Source organism: Gopherus evgoodei, chromosome 6 (assembly GCF_007399415.2).
Source record: "Gopherus evgoodei ecotype Sinaloan lineage chromosome 6, rGopEvg1_v1.p, whole genome shotgun sequence".
NCBI classification, from domain to species: domain Eukaryota; kingdom Metazoa; phylum Chordata; order Testudines; family Testudinidae; genus Gopherus; species Gopherus evgoodei.
In genome coordinates, this window is record NC_044327.1 from 29,506,583 (window position 1) to 29,520,256 (window position 13,674).

At 40.7% G+C, this 13,674-nt stretch overlaps 1 protein-coding gene across 1 annotated transcript in view; it reads left to right on the forward strand.

Moving 5' to 3' along the window:
- Positions 1-13,319, forward strand: part of SNAPC3 (small nuclear RNA activating complex polypeptide 3) — a 39,833-nt gene extending 26,514 nt beyond the window's left edge. Inside the window, exons 4-9 of the mRNA XM_030567244.1 lie at positions 1,455-1,559; positions 2,291-2,440; positions 5,366-5,448; positions 7,016-7,180; positions 7,944-8,051; positions 10,619-13,319. Of these exons, the coding sequence (XP_030423104.1) occupies positions 1,455-1,559; positions 2,291-2,440; positions 5,366-5,448; positions 7,016-7,180; positions 7,944-8,051; positions 10,619-10,766 (759 nt within the window). The 3' untranslated portion in view covers positions 10,767-13,319. The remainder of the gene's footprint in view (positions 1-1,454; positions 1,560-2,290; positions 2,441-5,365; positions 5,449-7,015; positions 7,181-7,943; positions 8,052-10,618) is intronic.
- The last annotated feature ends 355 nt before the right edge of the window (positions 13,320-13,674 follow it).

The following is a 13,674-nucleotide window of genomic DNA, read 5'->3' on the forward strand; positions in this document are numbered from 1 at the left end:
TGACTAGCATGTAAAACCTTAAATCAAAGTGAATAAATGAAGACTCGGCACACCTCTTCTGAAAGGTTGCTGACTCCTGCATTATCATAATATGATGATGATGATAACATGGTTACTGTTTTATATGGGAGCCCCAGTGTGCTGGGTGCTGTACAGACATAATACGATTAAGGCATAGGCACTATAGCAGGCGTTCTCAAATTGGGGATCAGGACTCCTCAGGGAGTCAGCTCGCAACCCCCCCATGTAATTACCTCGTGTCAGCCTCCACCCCAAACCCCACTTTGCCTCCAGCATTTATAATGGTGTTATAAATTAAAAACACTTTTTATATATTTAAAGAGGGGGAGGGGGTTGCACTCAGAAGCTTGCTATGTGAAAGGAGTCACCAGTACAAAAGTTTGAGAACGACTGCACTATAGGCAATGCCTAGAGCTCAGGAGTCATGGGATGGTGTCATGACCTCATCTTTAATTTAAAACAAAAATATCCACAACCATAATGGACAAACTTTTTAAAATGAAAGGTGAAATTATCCTGAATTTCCAGCTCCTGGAATCAATTGATTATACAAGGGAAAAACACCAAACATTATGAGAGCTAGGAATTGCCCTGTGTGGCCCTCCTGCATTTACAGGCACTTAACATTGCTGCATCCCCTTGTCCTGTGTGTGTGTGTTAATATTGTGTAGTATAAATAAGAAACAAATTAAAAACAAATTGGGGGTAATGAGCTGGCACAGATATTTTCTAGAAAACAATGGGAGCTACTCAGCAGTCTTGCGAGCCAAGCTCTTTAAAAAGAAGGCATATGTACGGCAACTGATGCTCTAATATTGCAATGTCAGTAGTTCCAATGGAATTTATTATTGAAGGTAAAACATACTAGATAGTCTGAGTTTTGTTTACATTAGCAAAAGAGATTCCAGTGATAGAGTCCAATTAGCTTGTACTTCAAGGACTAGCACTTATCTCTGCACAGGGCTGCAGCAGCAGAAAGCATCTCCGCTATTAAAGCTAAAGAGCACTTTGTGGTGGCCGGATTGCAGTGAAATCCTTTTTCAGCCAGAAGTCTGTTTTCATTTGGCGCAATGCTCCCCAACTGTTTGGGGAGACTAGTTGTTAGAAAGAGAAGAAATTACCTCCCTTGTTCTGTTTGACAGCTGGGGTTTCATCTTAAGGAAAGAGCTTAACAAAAATGCTTTCAGCTCATATCCAGAACATGCTAGTTTGTACTATAGGAAGTAGTGCCTGAGAATAAGAGACATGGTGGGGCTGAATTCTTGGCTTGGATTTGCTTGACATTTGGATTGAGTAAAGAGGCCTCAAATCATGAACATCATTAGCAAGAGTCTTTTGTTTTCGGACACTTCTCCCATGTTTAGTTTCTGGACCATTGTACAATTTGCAGTAGAATGCACTCGGACATATGTATTAACATTTTATCTTCCTAGGAGTCTCATGCAACTGGAAAGAGGCCAAAAGATCCAGCAAATCTAATTGAGGAAGGAGAACTTTTCCTAACTCTGAACATCTTCTATCCTGTCATATTTCAGAAGGTTGGTATTAAAAATTCTCTGGGTCAGAGTCTGATACATTTTCCCACCTTGAATAAGTATCTCACTCCACAAGCAGTCTCACTGAAATCAGTAGGATCATACACAGAGTAAGATGGTACACAAGACTGAGCCTGTAGGTGTTACTACCATTTATCCAAATTGGGGGTCCTAGACCTGGTATAAGTATACCATAAATCACACTCAAAGGCTGCCAGAGACTGGCTTTCTGTGATTCAAGGTGGTAGTTGTAAAAGTTAGTCTTTTTTTTTCTTAATGGTTCAGTAGTAACTTTGTAGTTTTACTGCAGATCAGAATGTGTAGCATTTAGAGCTAACATACTTTCTGTGGGGCTGGCCAAGTTGTACTTAGATTACTTGTAGGGTTGCCAACTTTGGTTGGATGAATTCCTGGAGATTTCATCACATGACAATCTTTAATTAAAGATTAATCTTTAATTCCTGGAGACTCCAGGACAATCCTGGAGGGTTGGCAGCTCTAGTTACTTGCAATAATGAAAAGCTTAGGGTCTGTGCTTCAAATTAGTTCCTTTGCTCTAAAAACTAGTGGCAGATTTACAGGGGCTGTAGAAAGCTGATGTCAGCCTTTTATGGGGAGGAGTTAGTTAGGCCTTGTGCTGCTAATGACCCCAGTTAGGCATTCTGTAGCGTGCTGGTGGTAAAGACATTCTGGCCCTGTTATTAATTGAAGGCTGCTCACTGTTTCTTTTGTAGCATAAAGATCACAAACCTTATCAGACAGTGCTTGTGTTGGGCAGTCAAAAACTCACTGAGCTCAGAGACTCCATTTCCTGTGTCAGCGACCTTCAGATGGGTGGTGAGTTCAGCAGCCACCCTGACCAGGCACCAGAGCACATTAGCAAGGTACAATCATCTAATGTAAAGGGGATGAGGGTGTATGTGTTTGTGCTTGGTTTGGTTTTTTCCCCCACCAACAGTGAAATGTAACGGTACAGTTGGATTAAATAATTCTGTGAGTATCCAGATATCATGGTGGGAGGCCATATTTTAATACCAGGATCCATCTGTAATCTGAGAGAGATTTACTGACCTTTTCAGAATGCTTTTTGCGATGCATGGCTAGAAGATGCATTAGTATAAATTTTAGAATGCTCTAAAGATAAAAAATGAGTGTTTAACTATTACTAGGGTCTATGAAATACCTCACATGTTTCTGAGCACTAGAACATAACCATTACAGCTAAAGTTATTTACTAGATGCTTGTCAGAGTGAGACATTGGCTCTTCTGTTTTACTTGGCAATTAAAATATGGAAAAAACACACACTCTGCACTTATTGTGACTTCTTAAAATTACAGTTAACACATTCATATACACACAAAGTATGCATACATTATTGTATTTTATATCTATGTACAATTACACATGTAACATGTAAAACATTCCTGAACTACAACAAAATTATTTGAAGGGCTACATTCTTAAAATATGTTTCCATATAGAGTCCAGCTAATATCCCAAAGCAGCCTTCTGCTTTCTTTACAGAATTTTACCTTTGTAAATTAAAAAGGTATTCGTCTGAGAATGAATTGATCAGTGCATAAAGTTTTAAATGTAAATAAACTATCTTTCTCTGTCCCCATTTAAATGATTATTTAAAAAATAACTCCAGCTTCTCCAAAAAGTAATCTATACATTACTGTGGGATGTTCCTAAGGGGAAATTGGCATCTGCCTTATTTATGCAGTGGTTCCCGCTGTTCCTTAGTTATACACCTCTACCCCGATATAACGCGGTCCTCGGGAGACACAAAATCTCACCATGTTATAGGTGAGACTGTGTTGTACTGAACTTGCTTTGGCCCTCCCTGTTCCTTATTCCCTGATCGCCTCCTCCAGAGACCCTCCCCATCCCTAATCACCCCCAGGACCCAACGCCCCTTCTCCCTGTCCCCTGACTGCTCCAACCCCTATTCACACCCCCTGCCCCCTGACAGGCGCTCACCGGCAGCGGTGGGAAGCAGAGCAGCCCGGCCCCAGCCCACTCCAAACGTGGCGCTCCACTTCCCACCGTTAGTGAGCGTGGAGAGGCTGGGGAAAGGACGTCCTCCACACTCACCTGCGGCGGGAAGCAGAGCGACGAGGCCCCAGCCCACTTCACTCTGCCACATTCCAGCTGTGGTGCTCTGCTTCCCGCCGCAGGTGAGTGTGGGGAGCTTGGGGAAAGGACGCCTCCCCTACTTATCTGCAGTGGGAAATGGAGCACTGCAGCTGGGAGCTGGTGGAGTGGAGCGGGCTGGGGCCGGGCTGCTCCGCTTTCGCCACTGCCAGTGAGTGCTGGGGGGATCCCTTCCCCCAAGCGACACGGCTGGGGCCTGGGCAAGGGAAGCAGAGCAGGCTGCTGCTGGCCCCCTGCTAATTCCCAGGGCCACTCCTGGACTACAGGGCCCTCAAAAGCGCCGCCCCACAGCTCCTGCCTCCTGGATGCTGGCAGGGTGGGGAGCCCATGACCACCCCCGAGGCCCTCTGCCTCTTATCCAACCCCTTGGCCATGGCCTGGCCCAGCACCCTTAACACGCTGCTCAGAGCAGCATGTCAGAGCTTTACCACGTTGTATGCAAACCTGCGTTAATATCAGGGTAGAGGTGTACATATAAACATCTCTATAGAGAGAGAGTGCCCTTGTGCAGGCTCTTCACTGACTTTAAGCTATATATTTGTGAGGTTAATCTATTTCCTTTTGTCTCCTTTCTATTGTTTTAAGTTCTCAAACCCATAATAAAAAAAATGCTTTATGATTTGACTGTATTTTCTATTCATATAAATACTACTTGCTGCTAATTTTAGCCTGTCCACGTGTACAGCTCTCAGGGTATTGTAAAGCGCAGCTGATTAACAGAATAACACATGGTTATTTTGCCAAATGGTTTTTTCCTCTTTTTTTTTTTATTTGTTCCTTCCTAGTTGATATGAAAGAGTTTAGCGGAGGAGCTCACTCTTTGATATAAGAGTTAATCTACACAGCCTTGTCACAGAACTTGTTGCATAAATAGTGGATACTCATTGGCTAGCTTCAGTAATTCCTGGTGATGCAGAATTCTGTGAGCCCCGTTAATGCTGATATGAATGGCATAAAACATTAATTATCCTCTGTGAGAAAATGTGTAGTACAAATGGCCTGTCTGTGTGACAAACTGTGTAATTAAGAGAGCATTTTGAGGGATGCTGGATCTCTTCAGAGCATCCAAAAGGGGATGATTTTACCTTCCAGAACAGCACGTCTGTCTTGTTTTATGGAGGTGTGAGTAGTAACTGTTGCCACATGGCCTCCTTTAATTTATATTTTGGTGCAGGATTGCAATAGAGTTGATGACTTGTCTTGTGGCACAGCCTGCTCTGACCTGGCTAGTTTTTAGCACTTGCAGAGTTGTGCCTAAATTCTGTAAATGCTGCTCATGGGTTTTTAGAAATCTGTGAATAGCAGAATGGGGAGATAATAAGACAAGAAAGATGATTCAGTAGATAATGTATCACCATGATCAGTTTGCCGTCAACAGAGTAACTCTCCCTTAATTTTTAGTTCTGTATTGTTTTCAAAAATCACACACTGTAGCCAGTGACTATGCAACACGCCATATTGTGACATCAGTATTGAAGCCGAACTCCCCAGTGAGGAGCTCTGCTTAAAAACTGACAGAATGATATCAACAACTATAATGTAAGTACATAAAGTGCACCACAAATAAGCTTCATTTTGCAAGGCTTCTATTGTTTAATCTATTTTTTGTAGTACTAATATTGTCTTTCTCTCTCTCTCTCTCTGTCCAAGGATCTCTACAAATCTGCTTTCTTTTATTTTGAAGGCGTTTTTTACAATGATAAAAGGCACCCAGAGTGCAGAGATCTGAGCAGGTACAGTATATACAGTCCCTCAGTGGGAGGAGATCCTAAGGGAAGAGAAGAGAAACTTGACTGATTCTGCTGCTGCAGTGTGATGTTTCTAGGAACAGGAACATGTAATGCCTGTGTGGAGCTAAAATACTCCCCACCCCCATTAGTACATTTTAAAGCTTATCCTCCTTGCCTCCCTTATTCTTTATGCTCACCTTTTCTCTCCCTCTTAAATTAGGGTTTTTTCTATCTCCCCTTCCATAACCATCCCCAGCACTGAACTGAACTTCCTGAAGATCTTAAAACTGCTTCTTCTGTGTGAGCTAGGCCCATTTATTTCTTGGGAATGGGTTCTATGAAGGGAAAAGGATTGGCAGCTGCAGTTTTGCCTGGACTAGACTTTAAAATTCCCTGACTATTTACAAAGGGGTTGTCTACACAGTGCCGTAGTATGAATTGTAGAGCGCTTTGCCTGCCCCATGTAGACCCTGCTAGTGAAAACTCAAAGGTGTGCACTGATGTAATCCCATTTCAAACAGGACTACGTCAGTGTGCATTAGCTAACTTTCAGTTTATGCCAACACTATCTATGTGGGGCAATTGGAGTGCTCTATATTTCATGCCCATGTAGAGCCTACTATGGTGCCATGTAGACAAGCCCAAAGACTGTTAAAGGGCATCTCAAAAAAAAAAAAGTGGAGGAGGGGCAATGGTCAGCTAGACTACAAATTAAAAATGTGCTATTTTTGTGAAGCCAACAACCACTCGTCTCTTCCTCCCGTTACTGAACATACACTGAATACTTTCTACACAAGTTCTTCCCAGAGTTGGCAGAGAGAAGTTATGTGATCATCCTGAGAAAGAAGATGGGCTGAGCTGTGGTGGCTGGGATGGGAGGTGTCTTTGAGACCATTTCAAACTGTGGTTCAATTTTGAAAATTTACTGAATTAAACCATCAATACATATTTATATGAAGGATGTATGGCCTTTGTCAGGAGCTGAGCTATTATGGTGGGCAGTATAGAAATCCTCAGAGCTTGATTCGGTTCCTTACAGTGCCACAGCTTTACTGTGCAATGTTGGGCAAGATGCATAATCTCTGTGCCTCACTCTCTGCTCACAAAATTAGGATGCTCATACTTTCCTAGCTCGGAGAAGTGTGAATAAATGCTACTTGTGGTAGTGGAACACCTCATAGCGATGAGCATGTTCTAAAAAATCCAATAAATAAATACATTTGAGCTGAGTTCAGAAATTAATGCAAAAGGTGATTGAGGCTTAGCATGCCACAAAACACATGACTTGCATGCATATCGAGGAAAGATCTCAACTTAGATTTCTTTAGAAAAATTATTGGCATTGGATTCCGGGCAGTCTCAAGGCACAGTGTATAACTCAGTGAAAATGTGTTAATCAACAAATCCCTACACACTAATGTAAGAAATGTTGATAACTTTTTTTTTGTAATCAGTGCCCTGATGAAGAGTTTCAGACACACCTAAAATACAAGGTGCATAGATAACTTTTTAATACATTTTCAGCTTCTAATATAGCAATCCTAATTATTGTCTGTACATGAAATTTCAGAACAATTATTGAGTGGTCAGAATCTCATGATCGAGGCTATGGGAACCTTCAGACTGCTAAAATGGAGGACTACACGTTTAATGACTTGTCCATCAAAATTGGTTTTCCATACCTCTTCTGTCACCAAGGAGATTGTGAGCATATCATTATCATCACAGACATAAGGTAAATTATTACTATTTGGGAGTGCTCATGCAGTTATTATAAGTGCTTTGCATTCTCTCTTACAAAGCCTGATGTCAGAGAGTGCTTGATAAACACCAATATCAACACTACTTCAGAAAGCTGAAGTAGAATAATTTCTAGAGTATAATAGTGTAATTTTTATGCAGAATTGGCTTAGTGTAAAAGTTTTATTCTGTATGTACCTAATCCTCTGCAGCAAGAAAGGAGATAGAAGGGAAACGAGAGAACATCGTGTAGTAAAACAGCCATAAAACTAATATGGGATTGGCCCATGTCCTGCACTCCTTTGCTTTTTGTTAACAACCTGCTCCTGCAAGATGCTCAGTGTCTCCCATGAGTTGGTGAGCATTCCTGTTTGTCCTCAGTAGGAATGCTCAATGTATGGCAGCTGGGAACACTCCTTCAGTTCTCTTACTTATAGAGGAAGCCAAAAAGCTTTTGTTCCCTTAAGCCTGCTATACCTCTGGTTTGCACTGAGCGTCTCTTAGGTGGCGCTTGACATCTCCCAGGATAGGGCTTTACATCTCTAATAGAGATCGGCTTTACCACTGACCATACTAGTGAGTCTGTGATATGATGCAACTAGTATTCATGTCTTAAGATTTGTGTCAGTGTTCCACAATTCTGAATGTGACTTTTCCTGGTCAGCATTGTCCTCTAACCTGATTGTCCATGATGGTATTCAGATACAATAAAATGATGAAATGTAGCCAAGCCCTTATTCTGTTCCTCTCTGTGCCAGGCTTGTTCATCAGGATGACTGCCTGGACAGAACCCTGTATCCCTTGCTAATCAAGAAGCATTGGTTATGGACTAGAAAATGCTTTGTATGCAAAATGTATACAGCCAGGTAAGTGACCAGTGCTATTTGGTTAGCTTGGTTTCTTCATGCATTTAAGTCTTCTGTTAACAGAAATCTTTCCAGGTGTCTTTTTTTTAATACAGTATTTTTTTTTTAAATCAACATCCTCTCTCCTTGTACTCCAGGTGTTTATGTCCATATAGAACTAATTCAAATTATTAGCCAGGCACAACACACTTTTTTGTTATACGCAAATCCTTGATTATTAAGTCTCATTTTCTGAAGAATGTCACTGTCGTGCCCATCCTACAGACTACTGAACGATAGGGGAATCTCTTGTAGGACAACCAAAAGAGTGGAAATCTTCAGGGTGGCAAACCTCTAGATAGCTCTTATGTTTTGACACTTAGAATATGAGCACAGAAGCCAGATCTATTTATTTTAGGGGTTTTATAGCATTTATTGTCTCAGTAAATTTTACTGATCGAGCAAAATGCTAGATGAAAACAATGATTATAACAAGACAAAATCACTGTCTCTTTTTCAGGAGTCCATGTGTTGTATCCGTTTAAAAAAAGTGTCTTCCTTAAAAGTATAGATAGCTTTACTCCTATTCCTCTACTAACACCCTGATTTTACTATGCTGCTTTAAGTATCTCAGTGCAATCATTTTAAAGGTTAAAAAGACAAAAAAATATAGCTTCTCTTCCTCAACAGTTTAATGGGTTCTCTCTCCTCCTCTCTCTCCCGCCCCCCCCCCCCCCAGCATTGTCTCTTTAGGCTCTGTGTGCAGAAAAATACATCTGTGGCCATTTGTGCTAATCCAGGCTTTGCTAACTATTTATTCTAGTTAGAACTGTGAGAGAACTCTGTCCCCTGCAGTACTTTACATCCTATTCATCTGGTCTTAGGAAAAGCCCATCTGCAGACATGGTAGAAATCTCTGTATTGGGAAAGTAAACCGATCCCACAGGCTAGATACGACATCTCAGTGTTTCATGGAGTTTTGGCTAGGTTACTTCAAAACCAAGTTTTGGCCACTTTCTCTAAGTGGTAGTTCATGCCCCTTATCCCAGTCTGATACATGGACTGTGCTACTTTATCTTCAGTAGTTTGTCATAGAATCACTAAAGATAATCAGGCAGAATGCTGTTGGGACAGCCCATCTTGGCATTCTTAGCCAGTCCCCTGGGTGCCATCAGAAGTGGCAATAATCCATCTGAGTCGTCGGACCATAAGGGGAGGTGGAGCCAAAGGTTCAATGTCAGGGAAAGACAGGGTGGGGAATGCATTACCAGAGGTGATGGTCTCTAACTGCATTAAATTTAAAACCAGGATTAAGCACTAAGATTAAATGGGGAGATTCTGAGCCATGGCTGACCAGAGTAGCTTTGGCTGGACATCTCTGCTCATTCTAATCTGTGTTGGATAGCATCTTAAATCACTGGTTTTTTAATGAGTAGCAAAGGCCTTGTCTACAATGCAAATATTTGCACCAGTCTATCTATGCAGCTGTAGTTCACTAGTGCAATGCCCCTAGTGTAGATGTGCTGCACTGGTGCAAATAGTGACTGGTAACAGTACAGATTACCTTCTCTTTTGCAAGTCATTGCATTAGTGCAGTCCATCTACATTCAGGGTTTATACTATGTTTATATAATACCTCAGGGCACTGGGTGCAGGTGTCTTGATCTTTAAGTTCTCTAAGTGCTCCTATATATTATTTCACTGCACATCCACCATTCCTCATCTTGACAGCTGTATTGATGCTCTATACTTCTCAATAGAGGTGAAGTTATCAGCACCCTCCCTATTTAACCCAGTCTCTCCTGCCTCATTCAAGACTATGATTGAAAGGAAAATATTGTGTCCCTGTATATGTAGATGCACATGTGGAAACAAAATGTCATAAGTGACTAAACTGCATCAAAAACAATGCAAGATCTTAAATTAACATATATTTAAAACTCCCACTTGTCTGCTAAGAGACAACAGTAAGTAAGAGAACTTAGAACATGAACTTAAAAAATGAATTCTAATGACCGTGAGGAAAAGCAGTAGACTTTGGATGGCAGTGTTCAGTGTCAATCCCAACGATCTCAACCTCTGTTTCTAACGAAATGTGTCTCCCCACTCAGTTGATTCCCAATTCTCTGAACAGATCTGGTTGTTGCTCAAGCAGTTTGCATAATCGGGCAAGCTATTGTATATCTACATTCCTCCCCCTCCCCAGGCAGTTTGAATTTGTTACTTAAGTTGCCAGGCAATGAACAGGAGCTTCCTATTATAATTTGAGTACCCAAAAGTTTGCAAAGAGCTTCACAGAACAAGTAAGGACACAGCCCCTGCTAGATGTTGCTGCAGCAGCAAGTTTGTGGCTGTGATTAAGGGAATGTGGTTCTTGGCAAACAGGTTTGAGAAGGAGCTGCCTCTGTAGGGAAATGGAGTAAGATGGCAAGGATAAGACTCACCCCAGTGGGTTATTATATCGTTCATATTTCACTGCATGTATAGGTGTTGAATGTAATGAATCTAAGAATAAGATTTTGATGGGGGTGTATCCTATACACATCAAATGTTTCAGTTTAAAGTGAAACGTGTTTTAAAACCTGCAGGTGGGTGACTAATGAGGACAGTCTCGCTCCAGAGGACCCCTGTTTCTTCTGTGATGTTTGTTTTCGAATGCTCCATTATGATGCAGAAGGCAATAAACTTGGAGAGTTCCTTGCTTACCCTTACGTTGACCCAGGGACTTTCAACTAAGGCTTCAACAAGAATGAATTCGGTGAACTGGAACCATGAATCTGCTGCAGTGGCGGATGGGTGGTTCTGAACAGATGTAGTCTGAAATACTGCTTAGGCCGTTGTTCCTTTGTTCAGTAGCGGGGGTTCCTGCGCACATCAAGTTTTTTTATCTTGTTGATAATCTAGAAAGGGAGCATTTATTTTTACACAATGGATTAGTGTGGAGGAAACAGCCTCAACCATGCTTCATTTTAACTATAAAAATGTAAAAGTACTGTTTACTTAAAAAAAAAAATGTTTACAGTACATTAAATGTGGAACTATAGACTTCTAGGCAGAGAGACTAACACTTACAGATCTGGGTGTCCAAAGCTAGGGTCCTGAATAAAAGAAATCTGATCTTTAAAAGCTGTGCTCCTTTGGCTTCCATTAACTTCATAGGATACTCCATTTGACTTGTAGGCACCCTGGTTTGAAAATTCTGGCCACAGTTGCCTCTGAACAAGGGCAGGTGACTTTCATTAACTCTGGCAGTAATCCAAACCAATCAAGAGGAGAGAATACATCCTAAGAAACCAGTCACAGAATGCTAGTTTATTTCCTGTCTTGCTTCAAACAATGGCTGCTTGTTATTAATCAACACATTTTCCTTTCTTCCGTCTCTCTCTCTCTCTCTCTCTCTCTCTCTCTCTGAAGGAATAGGCATTTGTGAAGAGTAAAATATGTTGATTTAGCAATGCACAGTGGCCTACGTTTCAAATTAATTTCCTTTTTATTTCAATTCCTATGCTCCTGAGTTTATCAACTCAGTTAAAGTTCATAATGGGCATTATTGCAAGTGCATCTTTGCTATTTTAATATTACTTGACTTCTCTTTACTGAAACTTAATAAAGTCCTATAGTCTAATTAAAATGTGACCTGTCAGCCAAGTTCATTCTGCTCATGGAATATTACATAAGTAAGAGTACCTCTGCTTGCTGAGTATATTTCAGTCTTCCAGGGAGACTAGATGTAGAGGTTTTTTTTTGTTTTTTAGTATTCTGAAATTCTGGGAAGTTGAACAGAACAGACCTCTGCTGTTTAGTAAGAGTAATAGCATGAATTGCTCTTCTCTCATACATTTCAAAAAGTCCATCAGTTTAAAAAAAAAAAAAAAATCAGCTTTGCTGGGCATGGAAGTGCCTTCACCCTGTGTATATATGAAAAGAGTTTGTCAGAACTGACTCTATTATTCAGGTTTTTATATGCCTCAATAGTGCCAACACTTACTCACAATAGTGAGGTTAAGCAGATGTGTAGTCCCACTGACTTAAAAAATTAAATATCTGTGTAAGTGTTGGCAGGGGATCGGGGTCACTATTGTATCTGAATGCCTTCTTGTGGCACATTAAGCATTGTGACTAGTATTAGTCAGTGGTCCTTTCTCCTTTCCTCTGCTGGGAGAAGAATTATTTGAAGTTTATTTTTATTTTACTCCTACATTTGCTGTGCTATATGTCCTTTGAAAATAAGGTCAAAGAAGTGCACCTTCCACTTGGGATGGAAGGTGGGGAGATTTGTGATAGTTTAGTGTCTGCTAAGTGTGAGTGTGTGGTACATTCAGTGATGATTGATCCACCAAACTCAAACAGTCGTTCTCTTAGACTGGGTAGTAGTAGGGGAGAAACCGGTCAGGTAAAAGCAAGACTATAGGAAACATTTCACCAATATTCCAGCTTTGCAATTCATCTAATTTTTTTTCTTAAAAGGTCTTAATAGGGGCAGAGAGGTATCATGGCTGAAACCTAGAATGTGGATGGGTGTGAGTAGAAAACACATTTGAAATATGCATGCTCTTGAGCCCTACCTAGTATTCTGTCTCTTTTCACAATAGGCTGGTTTGTGCTGCTATAATGGCTTTTCAAAAAATTCCCTTTAGAATGCAACTTTTATTGCAAATTTCATGTTCCTTCAAAGAGGAGCATTATAGTGATGCTTACCTTCCCCAAGCCCCTCTTCGTTGGCTGCCTTCTATTAACATATGGGCTTTCCAATCCTCTTTAGCACTGCAACTGTGATTAGATAGACAGCTGGTATAATTTCTAAAGCTACTGTTTTGTTGTGTGATAGCTTATCCATCTGAATTCTAAGAGGCCGATCAGTACAGATTTTCTTACTATAAAGAATAGAGAAATTCTGAGATAAGGAAACCAAAAGTTTAAGTTTGGTCTATAGTTTTAATAATAAAACTCTTTCCTATCCTGTTAGCTCTAAATAACCTGACTAATTAACCACTTCACCCTCTCACCTCTGCAAGGCAAAGTCTCAGACAAACTTACCTTAAAATGACTGGTTTATATAGGTTTTTTTTTTTTTAAACAAAACCCAACTTGCTAGAGCCAGTCCTCCATTTATCTGATAACGTGCAGAGATACAAGTTACAGCTCTGGTTGTGAGAATTTGCTATATTTATGTATTCTGAAGGGGAGATAGAGGAGTGCTACTTGCCTTGTATGTGTTGTGTTCTGGCCCTATCATATGCCAGATGAAGTGACTTGAATGCTATATTGAGTAAAAATCACAGTAAATTATATTTTGAAAAATCCTTTAATTCCTTGATTCCCAGGAGCTGTCACAGGACAGCTGGGTCTGGTTTTGGTTTAGAGTTTTCTTCAGAATGAGCCCTCTGAGTCAAAGCCAGTAACAGCCCCAGCTGTCCATTTATAATTACATTTCTGAGATACCAGCTGGGTAGTTGTATTTTGGCTACTTGTTTAATGATGTTAGCATTTAAATGGTCACAACTTCAACATCTCTTTAACACCCTATGATGATCATAGCTGTTTATATCCCTCATCAAGAAGAGCAGAGTAACATTCTGAATTGGAATGAAGCTGACTTGCGGCTTGTAGTGTAGACACAGCCTTACAGCAGCACAGCTGTAGC